Source organism: Myzus persicae, unplaced genomic scaffold, assembly GCF_001856785.1.
Source record: "Myzus persicae strain clone G006 unplaced genomic scaffold, MPER_G0061.0, whole genome shotgun sequence".
Lineage (NCBI taxonomy): Eukaryota > Metazoa > Arthropoda > Insecta > Hemiptera > Aphididae > Myzus > Myzus persicae.
In genome coordinates, this window is record NW_019100892.1 from 4,190 (window position 1) to 25,335 (window position 21,146).

A 21,146-nucleotide genomic window follows, 5' to 3' on the forward strand; every position below is an offset into this window, starting at 1 on the left:
TATATATTATTTTCAAAATTATAACTAAAAGTATCTATATTTTATCGTAAAAACGCGTAGAAAAAGTCTTTATTTTAGATATTTTATATATCAAACTTTTTTAAGTTGTGTTATATCTATGTAATATAATATATACCTACTAGGTATTATAAATATATTATTATTATTCGTTAAAATATAAAAATATATTTAAATAGGTAGAAAAATAAAGTTATATGAATACTAATTACCTGAAAATGAAGAAATGTTGTACATCATATTCGGCAAAGTTTGCTGTTTTTTAGTAGGATTCGATTGATCGAAGGCAATAAATGTAGATTCCCTTATTGACGAGTCACTTTTATGAAAATCCTTAGTAGAAAAAAATGTTAAATATAATTATAACAAACGTATAATTTATTGTTAGGTGTAATTTAGATTTTTAAAGTAAACTATTATCATTATTGAAATTATATTAATTATAATTAATATAAATAATAATTATTATACCCGTGAACATCCTGCGCCATCATTAATTAATGTAGCTGACGATGAAGATGGCGAAAGTTCTGCTTAAGTCGCAGGCGGATCATCAATATTAAATGCATTTTCGTTTTCACTTGCAATTTCTTGTGTTTCTGATATTTTTTTCAAGATTAGATTATTAGTAACTAATATAAGTACCTACATAGTAAGTTTTAAATGTTGATACCAAAGTATTTTTATGCATATAAATAAATAATAATTAATTAAAAATGTTTCTAATTTTATAAAAATATATATTACAATTATTCATGGACGCCCAAAATAATAAATATTAAAGAGCTACTATAAAATTATACAATATTTCAATACTAGGTAATAAAATATAAGTGTTGATTTAAAGAATCGAAATCTGTCGTATTAAATATTAAAATTTGTGCTGCAAAATATAATACTCCAGGCAATACATTTTTATTATTATTCAGTATATTATTTTTATTTTTCAATACCTACTATTAAAATTAAAACTATTACAATTTTTCAAATAATTATTTATATATTTAATAATACTTTGTAAATATTATTTAAGAATATAAACCACGTCATGTCCTCATAACAATTTTATTTTAAATTAATTTTTATTGCACATGGACTTGATATTTAACTTTAATTTTTACTTAATTTTTATACTTACCGTTTTTTTTACCCAATGTTTGTTTTTTATTAATATTTTCCAATGTAGATTGCGATTTTCTTTTTTTATCTCTTCCTTTTTTACCCTCGGTTATTAAATGGCTTCTTAAATTTTGAACACCACCATTGGGTGTTTTATAAACTTTTGTACAGATATTACAGTTATACAAATATTGACTGACTTTAGTGAAATATTGTAGAATACGTGAAGAACTCCACTTTGAAATTTCATTAACATCAGTAATATTTAAACTCATTTTTAAAATTATATTTATTATGTTTATTAAATATATTTAGAACTATATGCAAAATAATAATTAATATGTTCAATGCTAAGTAGTAAGTAATAAACTAATAACTGACTCTTGAGTTCTTAACGACAAACGACAGGTCGTTTAAAGCGTTTCAGAGCTAATAATATTTAATACCAATACCTATACTTCATAGGTAGTCTATTCAGAATTACGACTTTACGAGTGCTTACGACTATCGATAAATATCGACATGTCGGTGTTCACTGTGGACTGCGGTGCATTCTAGGAATTTTATTGAAAAATTATCGTCGAGTGCCCGAGTGCAAGACTTCCAGGTAATGATAATAATATTCACAGCGAGTCGCAACTCGCAAATACATATATACCGATGCACTGTCCCGGTGACCGACAACGGCGACAACCGAGATAATTATAATCCATTAAAGCCTGTATCAACTATCAAGGCATGTCTGAGAAATAACTTGGAAAAAAAATAGATGGATATATCGATATTATATCGATATATCGGTATAAAAATATCGATGCGATATTTTCGATAATATCAGACTGTAATATCGATGAAACGATATTATCGATGTTGTTTGCGCATCCCTAGTCATGGCTGCTAGCGGTGAAGTACTCGGAGAACTGATTAAAGCCAAAGAAAATATCAAACGCAAGTATATCGCATTAAAAAACGGAAAAGCAGATATTCATTCACTAGTATCAGAGACGTTAAGTCCGATTATCGGACCGTCGAAACAAAATATTAATAAAACAACATTTCAAGGTCCACCCACACAGCAAGACACTGATATTCAAGATTCTCAATATTTTAACGACACAGGCGATTCGCTAGCTTTTTACGGCTGGTATAAATCTTACGATATAGACAAAACGTATGGACCTAAAGTACAAAAAAATGGAAGAGTAGTTTTAGGTAAAAAAGAAATTAATCTTGTCGATAATACGTTAGTTGTTGAAGACATATCTTACACGCTAACACAAGGACTTGGTAATTTAATATTTTCAAAAAATCCTAAATTATACACCAAAAATGATTTAGATGCATACAAGTCTATATTAACTCAGACATCAGCGCATCTCACAGCAGACGGGAGAAAAATTAAAAAGGGCGGTAATAAATATTATGGTATAATCCAGAATTTGTTTCGATCTGGCGGTGGACTGTCTATGAAATTACAAAAACATAATTTAGTATACTGGAACGGCCCTAACGAGCTAGTCGAAAGATTGAAGCTACTGTTGGCGTCAAAAGCAGCTGGCAATACAGGCGTTTCCAACGAAATACTCTCGATTTTTGAAGAACTGCGTGAAGCAGGGTTAATAAAACATATTCCAAATGTCTAAACGTGAAATCGCTATCGAACTACATAAACCGGCTAGAAAAAATTATACACGGCGGTAGAGTTAATGTTTATGGCAAAAACGACCTGTAGCAAGCTGACTTGGTCGCAATGATACCATATTCGAAAAAAAATAAAGGGTACAAGTATATTTTATGTGTGATAGACTGTTTTACAAAGTTTGCTTGGGCTATACCATTAAAGTCCAAAACTGCTAAAGAAGTTTCCAGAGCAATGTCAAAAATACTACATAAACGCACACCAAAACTATTACAGCTAGATAATGGTAAAGAATTTTACAATTCTACATTTGACGCGTTGATGATGAAGCACAACATACATAAATATTCGACTTATAGTACTATGAAAGCGTGTATTGCGGAACGTTTCAATCGCACATTGAAAGAAAAAATGTTTAGAGAGTTTACGGCGCGAGGTTCACACGAATGGATATCTATTTTACCTTCATTGATTAAGGAATATAATAATTCAAAACATAGGACTATAGGAATGACACCAGTGCAAGCTGATGCTAATCCTACGTCAGTGGAAATAAAGCAACGAAAAATCATTAATGGATCAATCAAATTTAACGTTGGTGATAACGTTCGTATAAGCACATATAAAGGTGTATTTGAAAAAGGTTATTTACCGAGCTGGTCTACAGAAATATTCAAAATTGTTAAAATTAACGAAACGTTACCTACTACTTATCAGCTACAAGATTATACTAAAAAACCGATTGCCGGTTGCTTTTATTCAGAAGAAATATTGAAAACAAACTATCCGAATGACTATTTGATCGAGAAAATTATACGTAAGAAGGGGAAGCAAATTTTTGTGAAATGGCTTGGGTTCGATAATACACACAATAGCTGGATAAATACATGTGACATTAGAAAATAACTTCAGTCTAACTATGGACATGAACGTGTTTGGTAGTTCTCAGTCTGGTGAAACAAAAAAAATTATTTCAAATCTAGAACAGTCGAACAAATCGTTTTCGTCTAAATTAGATAAAATCGAACATTTACTTGAAGAAAATAATAAATCCATTCAAATTCAAGAAGAACAAGTAGAAGCGATACAATTGACATGTATACAAATAACTGAGCATATGACAAGAGGTGAAGTATCATTACAATTAATCAAAGAAAGTACAGAAGTGTTGAAAAACATAGTACCTGCTATACTCAGCCGTCTAAATACTTACGAAACGTATTATAAAGACAAGCAATAATGTCTTCAGCCATCTTGGACATACAATGCGTACTTGGAGTCAAAAATAAATACATGATTAAAGAAATGTCTATAGTAGACACGGCAACATGGGCGACTCAAAATTGGATTTTAAAACATTCAAACTCGATGCAGGACAATAAGAGTCGTAAAACCAACAAGTGGTTGGAACGTAATTACCATCAACTAGCTATAGAATACGGTGATATCGAGTATGAAGAACTCGGTAAAATATTGAATTCATAAAAATTCAATTGCATTTACATCAAAGGCGAACAGAAAAAACAAGTTCTCATGGAGTAAATACCACACGTCGCACTCATCAACATTGAAGACATAGGCTGCCCTCGTTTGGATCAAATATGTGATGACGGAACTTTACCTTGTTGTATTTTTCATATGGATTTTAATCCTAAACAATGTACATTTTATAAAGTATTTGCTATAAGAAAGTGGTTTGTAAATAATTCTTAAAAATATAACAATAATTATATTTTAACATTGTTTTTTTTTTTTTTTTAATATAATAAATAAATATATAACAAAATATATATTGTATTTACAAAATATATACATTAATCTATCTCAAGTATATAACAATAAATATAATCTTTCATCTACCTGAAACAGAAAACATGATTATCATACATAACAATTAAGTTATAAAAGTACAACAAGAATCAACATGAAAAACTATTCTAACTTAGAATGAATAAATGTATTTACAAAACGGTTACATTTTTATATAGTAAAATATTTACATGATGTGAACAAAAATATATTAGATGAAAAAAAAAAAAAAATTTATAAATATATACAGTAGCTAATTAAATACAAAGGATATACAGGTTTTAAAATAGAATTACTATGCTAAATTTATAAGCATTCTCATCAGTTATTTTTCTTGATCACTCCATTCACCCCCTTCTTCGTTTACCTCAAAGTCAAGTTCCGGTCATTCATCCCCGTCATCTTTCCTATAAAAAAAAATTATATAAGTAAAAGAGTTTTATGATATGTAATTATTCTAAAACTTACTCTAAACTAAAGTGCCCGTGAGCCAAGGTATGAATTTTATCTTCTAGTATCACCCTTTTATCGTCATAGCTGTTAAAAGTCAACTTATTTGACTTTATGGTCCTTAGCTGGTGGTTGAATGATCGGATTAAAACGTTCTCTCGGAACGCCTCCACTCCAGCTTCACCAATCAAACATTTTTTATGATCTTCTAGGGTCATGTGATGTTTGACTACGTGAGATCGAATCCCCTTAGCTTTAATTTTCTCTCCACCTTCGATGTTAAAGGCATACGATTTCGCTCTCAGGGCAACAAACTCGAACATTGTACGACATTTTGTCTCATCTGAAAAGAAACCAGGTACTTTTTTCCTCTCAGTCATATAGCATGGATGATGACTCGGCAAGTCTGATGTATCCAAGCGGTCGAGTAAGATCGGATTATTCTTCAAATCAGAATAAAAGTCCCGCGTCTGAATATGGTTTATCAGTGAATCTAGAAAAATAATGATATTAATTAATATATATATATATATATATATATATATATATAAAAGGTTATTTTTAATATATTTACCTGTATCGGTGTACATAAGTTTTATTCTGTCTCCATAATGTTTTTTCATCACGTTATAATGGTAATCAAACATTAATGTTTTAGAGATCTCAAGCACAGCAAAACCTTAAAAATTAAAAAAAATATAAAATATATAAAATTATAAAGTATATAAAATTTACCGATATAAATTGGCTTATAGAAATCTATGATTTTATTCTCCATTGTTACCGCTGTTAGAATTTTATTAGAAATCGGTACAGTATTTGAATGTCGTCCGATTTATAAGTTTCTGTAACCTTTTTTCGCTCGAGACAAGTACCATATTTATCCTTGACCTCATACTCTCCATGGTTTTTCCTGGAATGAAAAAGTTATAGATGATAATCCTAATTATAGTATAATAACATACCAAATACACTATTGTCCATCAGCTTGTAAAAATCTTTTTCAAACTCATTTTTGGCCTTCTTCCTCATTTCGGTATTTCAATTAATGTAATTCGCTGACCAAGGAGACTGTCTAAACTGTAGCACCCTGTGCAACTGTATCAAAATTATTTTTATTTAATTTATCTAATATTTTTAATCAAGTATTTAAATATTTACTTTTTTAACTTTTAAACTATTTGCCATCGCCTGTTTCAAATTACGATAGTGCACGATATAATGTTCTCTAGATTCGAGTGTTGCAGTAAGTTTTGGTATTTTAGACGCGAGGGGTATACTTTTATTAGGCAAGAATGGTAGATCATTATGATCGTCATGTAAGTGCTGCGGATACTCGATATCGACTTCATACATTCGTCCTATTTCCGATGTTTCATCTAAGCATTCCAATCCATTGAGAGTAGGCTCGACTCATTTGAAGCCACCATACGGCATGTACTCGGACATGGCCCATCCATACAAATTGTTACCTATAATAATGATAATAATAATAATAATAATAATAAAATTTTTGGAAAGATATATTAAGAGATAGTAAGCTAGACTCACAGTCTTGACAAATTAGCCACAAATCTGGCTTACTCGAGTCATAGTTGGATGTTTTATAATTATTGGCTTTGCCATAACGTAGGCTGGCCCGTGTAAGTCCTCCTCTTATACCTTTTTCACACATCAACAGCATATCGTAATCGTGTAAAAGTTCTAGCTTTATCGAGGTTTATTTCAGGAATGCATCGAAGCTTAATCCAGGTGCGGTGTAATAAAAGGCAGCATCTAGGTTATATGTTTTCAGACATATGTCACGGAAATTTTCAAATACATCGGCTAGCAGAAGAACATCGATTTTGAGGTATAGATCACTATACTCTCCAAGCGTTCGACAGTTAAAATGGTTCCAAACTTAAACCTCTGTCGCATGTTCGTATTCTCATTCTGTAATGTGTTCTTCTGTTAGTGTGCTAAAAGTCTTCTTTTGGCGGTAAAGTTGTCTCTTCGAGCTTAGACTAATCATCAGTAAACTCATATGGATATACTCCTTTACGGGTGACAAGTGACAAGTCTTCATTAAAAAAATGTTTTGAAATTTCTCTGAATTTTTCTAAGTCCGGTGTTATCAAATTTTTGGCTAATGTTTTGAAGCCATGAACTAACATGTATCAATAAATCTTAAAGTAAATTTACTTGAGATATATTTTGAAGAGGAAATGAATTTCTCTTCGCTATTAGGTATCACCGTTATACTTTTCTCATCGTATCCCAACTCGGAAGCAATGAAGTGAACATCGTAGTTACTCAGATTGTGCAAGAAACAAGGTACAAAATTCGGCATCTTCAAAGATAAATTGCACATATTACAAATCATCTGGCGGAATTGACCCGACAGATGGCAGAGATCTCTTACTTTATCGTTTAAAAACGTAAAATCTTTTTTACATAAATTACAAGTTGTAGTCTTATCATGCTTTTCCTGCTCTTCATTACTTATAATTATTTCTATGTTTTCTTCAAAAGATTCTCTATTTTTCTAGATATTTCTACAACAGTCTCTATAAAATTTTTAGCAACTTCAGCTCGAGTCTCAGACCCTCGGTGAATAATTACAGATGATGGTATATCAAATTTATCTAGTAACTCAATCGGTATATCGTCTGCTGCCTTTACGTATATCCCACAACTCATAGGCTCGTGTTTTTGAAAAGCAGTTGTACTATCGCCTTTTCTCTCATCACATTTTACTAGTAGGGCCTCAAAATCAGCATAAATAATGATCGGATGTCTCTGCGTCTTACTCCAGCCCTCAAACTCTAAGCCTTAGAGTCTAAGGTATCCCCCTCTGACGGCATAACAGGGAGTATAGGTTTGTGAGCTCCACATATCTTCTTATGCTGGTTTAATGCCTCTTGTCCGCTCAATTTAAATTTATGATGCCTGTCATCAAATGTCTTAAAACATCTTTTACAAAATATAACACGTCCGTTGTGTCTAGTTTTCTGAGAGCTTATAAGGCGTGAAAAATCAGATATGTAAATATAATGTGATTTATCCTTTTCGGTAACTAAAAGTAGATTATAGTGGTCTTGCTTCTCATTTTCAACAACTTTGAGCGGGAATATCTTATATGATGGAAGTTTAGGCGGTGGCATATATTGTTTATGGATGCCGAATACATTTATAGAGACGTTTTGATTGTTTTTTTCAAATTTTTTAATGTCTGACAGCGAAGTTGGGAATGAGATACCGTCAAAGCTATATTTGCCCTCATGCCTGGTATATCTATTGTTGACGCTGTATTTATTTCCTCCCATGACATGTTTAGCTAATAAAACCCACTTGCAACAATGCTGATCTGAGTTTTGAGAGTTAATAGTAGCCCGTTTATAATCAACGCATGGTGGGAGTTGAATAAAAGAAGAGCCGGAAAATGGAGAATATTTATAAATTCCCAATAAAATTCTGTCAATGTGTTGGAAAGAAAGTCCGGAGCCCTTACTAGTATATTTCTCCTTCTCATATTTCAATTTATGAAAACAATCTTCTAAAATTGACAATAAATCGCTATCTGCGAAAATCTACCTGGCTGAGGTTTTAAAAGCTCTATTCTTGGATGAATTTTCTACGTTAGGTCTATTATATGTAGCCTCTATTTTCAAATTAAATTTAATAGGCAAACAATGTTTATTAATGGTCTCTACTAAAGCGGATTTGATGTACTTGATGAATTTTGAATAATTCTGTACATTATTAATATTTTTATAATAATACCACACAACCTTACGGTTGTGTGCTGATTGAATTTCTATGAATCCTAAATCTGATACTGCTTGAAGTCTAACTTTTTTTAATTTCACTACAGTTTCAGTATTTTCTGTATGTATTCGTTTATTACCTACTCGGGTATAGTAACCTAAAATTAGAAAAAATTAGAAAAAATATTTATAAAGGTATACCTAGTTCAATACACATTATTGTATAGTAAAGAAAACCTATAGGTCTAACTCGCGGCAGATGTAAAAATCTAAGAGTAACTAACCTTTGGTAGTATCCGTATTTTTTTCGAATTCATCCATCGCAGACATACAAAAATCATCCCCATCAAACACTGGTTCAGTTGAAGACACAGCTTTTTGGTTAGAAACTCCAGCTGGTATGTCTGGGACATATATTCTGGGAGCTATTTCTATTTCACCAGGTATCTGAACGCAAACCTTGCCTATATAATTAATAAAAAGTAAATTAAATTGAGTTAAATTTAACAAAAATAAATAAATAAATAAATAAATCTTACTTGTCGTTTTGCATAGTCCAGCATTTTCAGCATTCTTCAAAACTTGCACGCACATTTCGTCGCACTCGTCGTCAAAATCCTCGTTTGGCTCATTATTATCTTTAGCTGTTTCTATTTCACCTCGAGGCGTTCGAACACGACCAACAGCTTGTAAAATAAATATCAAATTTAATTTTTAAAAAATAATAAAAAAAATAAAAAAAATAAATAAACATACCGTTAATGTTTTTCATAAGTCTGCTCAAATTAGACTTGGTACTTAACGTCGCAGAGCAAATAGAACACGAAGACCGATTTCCTCGATGTATGTTTTTGTGCCTGAGCAAACTGTCTTTACGCCCGAACATCGACGGACACTTTTCACATTTAAACATGTTTAAATTAAAAAAGTTTTAAACAATGTAAATTTTTTTAAAGTCGGCGCGAGCGAACGTGAAAAAATAATAAAATGTTTAAACGCTTGTAAATATTTTACACCGTTGGAAATTTTTTAAAGTCAGAGCGAGCGATCGATCAATGTGTCGGGGCAGACTAAACCGATTCATCTATACTCAGTGATAAAAAAGCAGAGGTATGCTAATACTTTTTTAATTATTTAAGAATGTCAATTAAGTCCTTTGATGAATTACTGGAACTTCTGCAGCAAGATTTAACGGGTCAACAAACAAATATGAGGGAATGTATTTCACCTGTCGAAAAATTGGTCGTAACATTAAGGTAAGGTATAATTTTAGTTATTTACTAATTAAATACTAATTATAATATTTTATCATATACGATTAGATAACAATACTTATAAGCTTTATTAAAAAAATTCGTATTACAAATGTTATTGTTAAAAAAAAATAAAAACATTAAAATATTAAAATTAAAAAAAACTTATTCACTCTTGGGTTTAGAATTAAATGACATAATTTGGTGCAAGTTAAAATTTTATACTTAAATACATTTATACTTAAAACTTGGACATATTTTTTTTTGTAAATAGACTAATAGGTCACTTTATAATAATCGGTTTAATTGAATATGTCGGTCTGAATATATGAGTCCGAAGAATTGTCAGTAGAAGTGTAGGTGTTTGGTGAAGGCAATGGAGTTGTGTTACTTGAATATGGCTGTATTGTAGATGTAGGTCTTCTTTGAGTAATTAGTTGATTTTGTAATGCCCTTTGATAATTTGGATCTGAGTGTAGTTGGTTAGGTAGATACACAGACCTAGGGCCCGTATTTAAATCTTGATTAATGTAAGGCATTACATTTTGATTACCGAAGTTGTGTTGTTGAGGATGAGATAAAGTTAAAGAAGCTGAGTGTGAATTGATTTGAGCATTATTTATTATTTTCATTAAATCCATTTTAACTGAAAAACGCAAGTGTTCAGGTATTTCTTTTAAAGGTTTTAACAAAGATAACAAAAACAATCTATCAGCGTCTTCCTTGTATTTTTTGGTCTGTTCTTCTCGAAGCTCAACACTTTTATGTAATGCGTCAATTATTTCTTTTTCCAATGAATTTATAGAGGTAGTTTTTTTCTTCTTAGAACTAGGTTCACTATTTGATACTTGACTAGTAGAAGGACCTCCTAAATCATCTCCACTTTCATCAGCATCTGGCATTATATTTGTTTCTGTTGATTTATTCTGGATGATTGGTTTTAGAAATAATAACTGATTGTAAAAGACATAGGGATTTTTTCTGGAAGTTTCAGACCCGGATTTAAGTTTTTTAACTCTGCCTAATTCTCTAGAAAAACAATCGCGTAAACTTTTCCATTTGCGTTGCAAATTTATTCCTAAAAAATAAATTTTTTTGTGAAAATACGTATTTATTTATAAAATTAAAAAATATTATCGAATTTATTTCAAAAATATTAAAAAACTTTTATGTATGAACACTATTGACTTGAGATTTAATAACTATGTGTTCAATATTTAATATTAATTATTGTTAATAAAATAATTATGATATGAACTGTATAAAAAAATTTAACCTGAAGCAGATAAAATATTTTAAATATATTTAAAGAAAGGAGTTTTATAAACGTAGTTTTTAATTTTTAATATTTAAAATTTATTTTATGACGGAAAAATAGTTAAAATCTTTTTTTTTAAATTTTTTTTTTTTTTTTTATTATTAGTTAAGCATCAACTACATAGGTTATTAGCTTACAGGTGTAAATTTCTACATTAAATATTTATATGCTGTTGTACAATTCAATTTTTTTTAAGTATAAAATTACGCTATGAAAGTTTGAAAATGGACCAATTGCTTCGTACAGGTTGTCTGGGATGTTGAGATCTTTTCTTGCTTCGTTGAAGTTTGGGCAGTAGATGATGATATGTTTGATGGAGTAGTTTGTATTGCATGTTGGGCATAGAGGTGGATCTTTCTTTGCCATAAGATGTCCGTGTGTGAGTTTCGTATGACCGATTCTGAGTCGATTAAGAATTACTTCATTCTTTCTGTTAAGATCAGTGTATTTCGGCCAGAGTTCGACAGAGTGCTTAATTTCTCTTAATTTATTTTCCGTGGTCGTATGCCACTGTGAGTTCCACAGATCAGTACAGTATTTGTTTATATTTCTTTTTATGTCTACGAGTGAGGAAAAAGGAATAATTTCACTGTCAGGACTATTAACTGCATTTCTCGCCGCTTCGTCTGCCATCTCATTTCCCTTTATGGAACAGTGACCTGGGGTCCATATAAATCTGATTTCTTTGGTTGATTTGGAAAGAAGATTGCTAATTGAAAGAGCCAATGGTTCTGATAAGGTTTTGGATTGTAGGTTTGTTAAGGCACTAAGTGAGTCAGAACATATGTCAATTTTAGTATTATTGATATCTAGGGCTAATTGAACTCCTTTCAATAGTGCTAAGTATTCAGCTGAATAAATACTGCTTAATTTATTGAGTTTGTACTGTTTAGTTGTATTGAGGTGTACTACTGCAAGTCCTATGCCCATTTCGGTTTTAGATGCATCAGTATAGATCTGAGTTCTGGTATTTGAAGTGTGTATTAGTTCATTAAATAGGTTATTATAAATAGTATTTGGTGTTTCTTTTTTAAGGTGCTCTGATAGGCTTGTGTCAACTAGGTAATTTGGTTGTTTCCAGGTGGGAATCTGACTGCTTTCGCGTTGACATATTTCATTAATTTCAATGTTGATATCCATCATCTCTTTTTGTAGCCTTAACCCTAAAGGTCTTCTTAGTATAGAATTGAGTTCATATATTTTTGAAAACCGTTTTCTGTTTAAAAAGTGAATGGTTGAATTTTCCGGTGAAGATAAGATGCGAGCTATATAATTAAGTGATAATTTAGTTCTTCGGTACTGAAGTGAGGGTTCACCAGTCAAGGATAACAAACTAACTATCGGGCTGCTCTTGAATGCTCCAATTGAAAGTCTCAGTCCGGCATTGTGGATTGTATCTACAGTTTGTAAGAGCTTTGATTCTGAGTTTCCATAACAAATTGAACCATAATCGAGTTTGGATCTAACAAGTGATCTATATACATTTAATAATATGGTTCCTTCAGCACCCCATTCACAATGACTTAATGATTTGATGACATTAAGGCTTTTGTATGAATTTTTTTTGAGCGACAAGATATGGGATTTCCAAGAAAGCTTTTTGTCGAAAGTGAGACCAAGTATTGAAATATCTTCAACAAAGGGTAGACGAGATGTACCAAGAAAGAGTTTTGGTTTCGTTAGTTTCCTTTTATTTGAAAATAAAATACATTTTGTCTTTAGAGGCGAAAAAATGAAACCGGCTTTGAAGCACCATTCAAACAGGTCATTGAGGCATTTTTGGAGTGTTCCGGTCATTACAGAAATTTGCGTGCCTCGAATATATATGTAAGTGTCGTCTGCAAAAATGATTGATTTTGCAGGATTTGTAATGATGTTGGGCAAGTTGTTAATTGCTGTTTGAAATAAAAAAATACTGAGTGGAGAACCTTGAGGCACCCCATTTTCTAACATAAATGTATTAGATGTTTGATCTCTGATTTTGACTTGAAAGGATCGTTGGTTTAAGAAGTTGTTTAGAAAAATTAGCATGTTTCCATGTATGTTCCAATTCTTAAGTAAATTGATTACTCTATGTCGCCAAACAGTGTCGTATGCCTTTTGTAGATCGAGACTTATTAGTATCATTGATTGTTTATTAGCAAAGGTTTCTAAGACTTCGGTTTCAATTTTTACATGGCAGTCGGTGGTTGAGTGGTGTTTTCTAAAACCATGTTGGCATGGTGAGAGGAGTTTATGATGAGTCGCGTACCAACTTAGACGGTTGTAGATGATTTTTTCTAATAACTTACTCATGCTGCAGAGTACCGATATTGGTCGATATCCAGTAGGTTTGAAGCTGTTTTGATTATTTTTTGGTATGGGTGTGATGATTGCATTTTTCCATTTAATTGGGATTAAGCCTGTTTCCCAAATTAGGTTGTAGAGACGTAGTAAAAGAATTTTGCCACTAGAAGGTAGGTTTTGTAAGAATATGAATGGAATTTTATCGGATCCACAACTTTTGCTTTTATTTCCACGAAGACATAATTCAATTTCAAGCATGGTAATTGGTTCATTTAATCTGTCGCCTTGGCCAATATTGGGTAATAAATTAGTAGTGGTATCAATTTCATTTTCTTTTTCTTGTTTAAACTTGAGAAAATCGTGGGTTAATGAAGAGTCACTGCTGTTAGTATAAAAATGTTCACCGATAGATTGGGCTATTTCCTGAGGTTCAGTAAGTATAGAATTTTCGGATAAAATGATTTTTATTTGAGATGTGGGAATGCCTTTAATGACTTTAATTTTTTTCCAAATATTAGATGTTGACTCTTTGCTGTTAAGGTCTGTCGTAAATTTTATCCAAGATTTTTTTTTTTCGTTTTTTATTAAATACCGGACTAATGCTTTGTATTTTTTGAATTCGATAATAATTTTACTTTCACTGTAATATGTTTATTTTTTAATTTTTTTACGCAGATACCTTGCTAGTGGATGCTCTTTTACGGAATTACACCACGAATATCGCCTCGGAATTTCTACAATATCTGGATTTGTTGCTCTAGTCTGTGAAGTTATATGGAACAAATTAAAAGAAATATATATGCCACAACCGTCTACAGAAGATTGGCTCGAAATTTCAAATAAATTTGAAACATTTGCAAATTTTCCAAATTGTATAGGCGCAGTTGATGGTAAGCACATCAGAGTTATAAAGCCCACAGACACAGGTTCATTGTATTACAATTACAAGCATTATTTTTCGATTGTATTGATTGGTGTTTGTGACGCTAACTACTCATTTGTCGCCATAGATGTTGGTGCATACGGAAAGAGTAGCGATTCGTCAATTTTTAAAGAATCTTTGTTTTATAAAAAACTGATTAACAATTCTCTTAATATTCCTAATCCAAAACCAATTTCAACATTAAACCCAGAACCAATGCCATATGTAATAGTTGGTGACGAAGCATTTGGTTTATCGGAAAATATAATGCGCCCATATGGTGGTAATAATTTAACCATGTCAAAAAAAATTTTTAATTATCGGCTTTCAAGAGCTCGAAGATATATAGAATGCACATTTGGAATTCTTTCCAATAAATGGAGGATTTTTCATCGACCGTTAAACGTGAAACTTGATTTGGCACAAAATATTATTAAAGCTTGTTGTATTTTACACAATTTTGTTAGAGTAAGAGATGGATATCGGTATGATGATACTTTAACAGTTCAAGGATTGGAAAATGTACCTATAGAAAATCAAAATGTAACAAGAGGATCAAGAACTGCACAAGCTGTGAGGGATAAATACGCACATTATTTTATAACTGATGGTCAAATTGAATGGCAGTATAGTAAAATTTAAGCTTTCATGTTTTTATTTTAATATCTTGATAAATTCAAAGATTTTATAAATGTAAAAAGAAGTTTAATTTATGTAACATGAAGTTTATCCAAATTTTTATTTTTATTAATTTTTTGAAATATAAAGGTACTACAGATACATATGTACTTACCAATTTCTTTTTTTTCTTGTAATGTATTATCTTCAAAAGAAAATATATTAGTTAATTCTTCCCAGCATTTTTTTTTTAAATCACGATTTGAATATTCAGGACAAGCAGAATTCCATATTGCCGGCCGATTTTCAATTTCAATAATGAATTTTTCTGAGTCAAAATTGGTATCCATGGCGAAAATATTGACAACGTCAAAAATAACGTACAAACGTATCGGTGGCAGTCGATCGAATGAATAGAATGCGCGTTTTTACATCAAAACAATATAAATTTAACTGGTGGCGCGACTATTCTGGTCGCGCGTTTAGCATATTTGGTGGCATGAACTGATAAGAGTGGCGCGACCAAGTTTGTGGCGCCACCAAATGTGAAAACCTTAATTTAGTTATTAATAATTTGTGGTGGCGCGACCATGGTGGCGCTGCTCTGGTGGCTTCGTGTGAAAGAGGCCTTAATGTCGAAAGTGTCTTTCAATATAAATGTTCATTGTGGCTATTAAGAGTATGCGACACGAGTCGTGCGAATTTCGAAATAGGCATTTAACATATCGAATAATCCTAATGGCAGGAAACATACGGTCGGCGTCGCCATTGTGGCCTAATGTTAAGACGGATGCAAACGTGAGAGGTGGCTATTAAGAACCCGCGACATCCTGGCGAACGGGCTATTATTAAGCTTTAACTGAAAAAGGAAATTCTCCTATTGTCTCTTAATGTCAAAAGTGTCTTTCAATGTGAATGGTTTTTGCAAGATAGTGTGTGAATATTTAATTGAATACGGATAATATACCTATTATTTGTCAAGGATGTCTATATTTTTGTATATATTATTTTTCTAAAAATATAAGAAGGAACAATACGTTGTTAGAATATTTATTTGATTATGGGATAGTATTTAAATATATATACTACATTATTCAATGGGTTAGAGTGGAGTTGAGAAGGAGGGTATCTCCAGGTTCTAACGCTGAATGTTATATTTTTTTTAAATATATGAAAACATGTGATAACTGATAACATGTGTGATAACTTATAATATATGTGATAACAATAACGATGGTAAAATATATGATAACAAATGATAGCAAATGCTAATGTATGTCACGCACGTACGCGATCGGGTGTCGGCTGCGGTGAGGGTGAGGGTGACGATGCGGGATGCGGAGGATGCGGGTTTTGAACTCTCCTTTTTATCCTACTTACAGATAGAATAGAAATATTTGATTTTAATGTATGCCAAGTTATTTTCAAGATTATGTTTGTCTAAACATTTTTTTTTGCTTTTTGAATACTAATCGCATCTTCTTGGTCGAGTAATCCAATGATATGACGAACAGCTTGTATATTCTTGGAATAATAGGTAGCTGCATTAATCCAGGTTCCCCAACGTGTAACAACTTGTTCTGGTGGCAAGTTTACACCAAGAAGTTCATTTTTAAATAATTGTAACCAATTCGGAGCATTTTTAAATATTTGTTTAACACTTGCTATTAACTTATCCACTGTACTGAAATGAGATCTAACCTGTTCTGCTACTCTGTGTAAACCATGGGCTGCACACGTCACATGTAGCATTTTAGAATAGAAAACTTGGAGAGCCGTCCCTGCCTTTACCATATATGGGGCAGCGTCTGATACAAATAAAAGAACATGTTCATGTTGTACTCCGTTCGGCCACAATATACCCATTGACTTGTTGAATAGCTGGCTGATAGAAGAAAAATTAGTTTTTTCTAGTTCTTCAGTATGAAGTAAAAATACAACACCTTGACGATCGGCTTCAAGACTGCCAACAATTACATTTGCTATATACCGTCCTTCGACATCGGTTGTTTCATCGATGCTGACCCATATTCGCTTAGAAGATAATTTAGACCGAATGTTTTCCATAGTATCGTAATATATATCATCCACATATAACTTTCTTAACGTGGTTTGATCTGGAATCGGATTTTTCATGTACGTTTCAAGAAATGGTCGAAATATTGGATTAGATAATTTATTTAAAGGAATGTTGCCCGCTATAAATGCTTTACATAAATCGACATTAAAAGAGTTTTTTTGGTAGCCCGTAAGAAACTGTTTTTTTTCAATTTTATTTTGATGGCGCTTCGTTGCTTTAATATGTTTATCTGTTTTTAAGTGCTGAGTCATGTTAAATTTTTTTTCACTGTTCACTTTATACTCACATAATTGACAAAATAATACATTGTCATCTACCTTAAACACTTCTTCGCCGAACTCGGATACAACATTTTTAAGTTTACACGAAAGAGATGATTGAGCTTTTGGCATTTTAAAACAAAGTAATAAACATAAACGGCGAAAATACAACGTAACACACGAGTACAGGCACAAGAGACAACTGTATAAAATAAATAAATTCAACGTTGATCATCGGCGATTAATAATCGCAGTAGAAATCGACAAAAAAAAAAACCCAACAAAATTAGCAGATAACAAAAATTAGAACCAAACACCTAATACGAAATTATCGTAGTATTATTATATTATACCTATATATTAACGCTGTACGGCGTTGCATCATCGTAATCGACCAATTTAATTAATCTATAGGTACATTTACAATTTATTTGATAATTCAATTGACGAAAATCTAAAAACACGTTTAATAAAATATAATTTCATAACATTTTGACAGATTTTGATTCAAAAACAGGTAAAAATGCAAAAAAGTCTCAAAAAACCCAATAAAAAAAATATAAACTAAAAATCGTAAAATATGCAAAAAAAAAGCAAAATTAAATTTTTAATTTGAGTTCTCTGTATCATGTAACATTTTTAGCTTACTCTACTATTTCTTAAGCATCTCATAAGAAATGTGCAAATGCTATAATATCCCAACCCTGATAATTACGTATTCATTTCAGTGTAAACATTATCATTGATTGTAAATACAGTGAAACCTGTATATAACGGACAGTAACGGGACCAAAATAATTGTCCGTTATAGACAGGTGTCCGTTGTAGACAGGTTTCAATGTTTTAAAAATTACAATTTTTACGTACATTTGTATTGTTTTATATTTTATAATATGTATTAGGCGTAATCTTTATTAATATGTATTATACACATACATTATAAATTTAATTTTAATTATTTATTTTATTATGTACAATTATGTATGTATTTGTATAAATGTATTATGTAATTATTTCTTAAAAAATGATTCTATTGATATTTATTTTAACTTCGATTTGGTCATTTCCAACTCGTGATGAATAATTAATTCACTCACATACGAAAATCCCTTTTCATCACCTTTATTTAAATAAAATTCTTTCAGACGAATAAGTTGTTCAAGAGCTTCTGAATAATTTGCAAACGTCTTAATTTCAGAATTTTCTAGTTGGTCATCAGCTTGTTGCTCATCATCGGATTCCACGGGATTTAATTCAGTTCGAATGTCATCTAAAATTATAGCTATATCATCTGAGCTACATTCTGTAGACAAATTACTGTCTATTGTGGCAAAATCGTCATTTCTAGGCAACGGAAGAAGCTCCATTAATTCAATCAACTCATTCCCATTCACTTCATTTTCGATTTCTGGAGGTTCACTGGACGGAAAATCTGCTTTTTTGAAACAATTTGTGATTGTTAATGATGAAATTTGTGACCACGCTTTTTTCACCCATGTAATCACTTTTAAAACATCAATTTGCTTTGCCAGGTCGTGTGCATTTTGAGCGTCCTCCAGATTCGCAATAATGTGTTGTAGTGCGAACTTGCGGTAAAAAACTTTGAAATTTTGTATTATTCCTTGGTCTAAAGGTTGAGAAGTTGATGTTATATTTGGAGGAATTGTCGCATTGTCAAGTAACAATAAAATTTTTCTGTTTTGAGTCTGTTTAGAGTCATTTGCTGATCGAGTCGTTGAAGCCAGTCTGTCATTATATGAGTAGTCATCCATGCTTTACTATTCGCCTTCCAATCTACTGCCAGTTTTCTAACATCAATTCCTTTAAAACACCTTGGTTTGACAGATTTTCCAATGACGAGTGGTTTAAGTTTTTCTCCGGACATACTGACACATAGAAGAACAGTTAAACGTTCCTTAGCTATATATTTCCACCAGAGCATGATTCCCCTTTCTAAGAAAACGTTTTGTCTAGTAATGCCCGGTAAAACAGGCCAGTTTCATCAGAATTGAATATGTTTTGTGGCTCATACCCTGTCACTATTTTCAAAATTTTCGATTTCCATTCATTAACAATTGTTAGATTTGTAGAAGCTGATTCTCCGCAAATCGATTTAAAAACTATATTATGCCTTACCTTGAAGCTCTCTAACCAGCCATTGGAAGCTTTGAAATCTTCACACTCGATTTCACGGGCAACTTCTAAAGCTTTTGCTTGAATGATTGGTCCAGATACAGGCACATTTTTATTTCTTACACGGTTAAACCACTCTAAAACAATTTTATCAATCAATTCACATGGCCCGTTCCTCTGGAATCGGCGAGATTTTTCGTTTGTGGAATTTTCGTTGTATCGACGTAAAATATTTTCTTTATTCATTAAAACTTCGGCCACTTGCGTTTTACCAATGCCAAATTTGTCAGCAATTTTACGAATAGACCAACCTCCGTTAGAGTCTTTAAAACGAATAATATCCACCTTTTGTTTTAAATTTAAAGCTTTACGCGGCACGGGAGGTGGCATTGCTAAGGAAAAAACAACTCTGACTGCGAACCGATATAAACTGAATAAAAACGTTTGATACTCATGGTTATCATTTATACGTACTGCAATTTATATCTGGATATCTTGGACTTTATAAATTCAATAGGTACTCGCAATTAGCGTTATTGTAATCGGCGATAATGTAATTGGTCGTAATCCGTGTTTTCACTGAATGACCTGATTGCGTTCCTTATCGACGCTGTTTCGAAGTATGTATGTATGTATGTATGTATGTATGTATGTATGTATGTATGTATGTATTTTTGTCCGCTATGAAATTTTTATAGTGTCCGTGTCCGTAATAGAAGGAGTCCGTTATAGACAGGTCAAAATACATTAGAATGCCTATCTTTTTGCCGGGACCTGGTCATTTTGTCCGTTAAGAGAGGTGTCCGTTAAGTCAGGTTTCACTGTACTATAGTATTTAATATATATAATCAATAATATTATATTACTATTGGTATTAACTATTATTATTTAGTAGTAATATCTTATCTTATAATATAATAACATATCCATTTGGATCCCACCACACGACTAGTGTGAATATTATTATTATTATTATTATTATTATTATTATTACTACTACCACTATTATTTTATTTTAGTTAGTTAGATGCACAGACGCGACGCGACAACTCCGACGCTCTGTCGCATAGTACCTCTTCAGTTGTCATATTATATTGTTCATTAATTTATATTTTGTTATATCGTCAAATACATATTGTTTTAATAGTCATAATATACGCTGTCGAATATAATTTATTATTTTATTGTTAATCCTGACTAAGAATTAATGAGCCCCTACAACCTCAGAAATGGGAAAACTGAACAGAGGAACCTAACCTAACTGAAAAGAAGACTACCGGACAAAAGAAATCCCAATCGCCTGCTATCCAAATCCAAACCCAAGGAATAAACGTAAGAAAAACGAATAAAAAAATGTCATCTAAAAACGTGGTTTTAGTAACCTCTCAGGTACAAGTTGTTCGGATGCCGTTGAGCCGCAAGCGGTCGAACACAATGACAGTGCTACCAACATCGATGATGCACACCAACCAGGACATCGGTAGTAGTATGT

The 21,146-nt window shown here is 31.7% G+C and overlaps 2 protein-coding genes and 3 pseudogenes across 2 annotated transcripts; 1 reads left to right on the forward strand and 4 right to left on the reverse strand.

The window, feature by feature from the left end:
* Positions 1 to 4,915: 4,915 nt before the first annotated feature.
* LOC111026648 lies at positions 4,916 to 5,940 on the reverse strand (annotated as a pseudogene).
* A 37-nt stretch (positions 5,941 to 5,977) lies between these two features.
* LOC111026643 lies at positions 5,978 to 6,484 on the reverse strand (annotated as a pseudogene).
* A 3,855-nt stretch (positions 6,485 to 10,339) lies between these two features.
* Positions 10,340 to 13,899, reverse strand: LOC111026644. Its single transcript, XM_022304766.1, has 2 exons — positions 11,586 to 13,899; positions 10,340 to 11,115 (listed from the first exon to the last, which is right to left on the reverse strand). The coding sequence occupies exons 1-2, from the start codon at positions 13,897 to 13,899 to the stop codon at positions 10,340 to 10,342; spliced, it is 3,090 nt and encodes a 1,029-aa protein (XP_022160458.1).
* LOC111026645 (protein ALP1-like) lies at positions 13,898 to 15,205 on the forward strand. The gene is made up of 2 exons (XM_022304767.1): positions 13,898 to 14,025; positions 14,317 to 15,205. Exons 1-2 carry the CDS (start codon positions 13,898 to 13,900, stop codon positions 15,203 to 15,205), a joined length of 1,017 nt encoding a protein of 338 aa, XP_022160459.1.
* A 3,356-nt stretch (positions 15,206 to 18,561) lies between these two features.
* Positions 18,562 to 20,044, reverse strand: LOC111026646 (annotated as a pseudogene).
* Between the last annotated feature and the right edge of the window lie 1,102 nt (positions 20,045 to 21,146).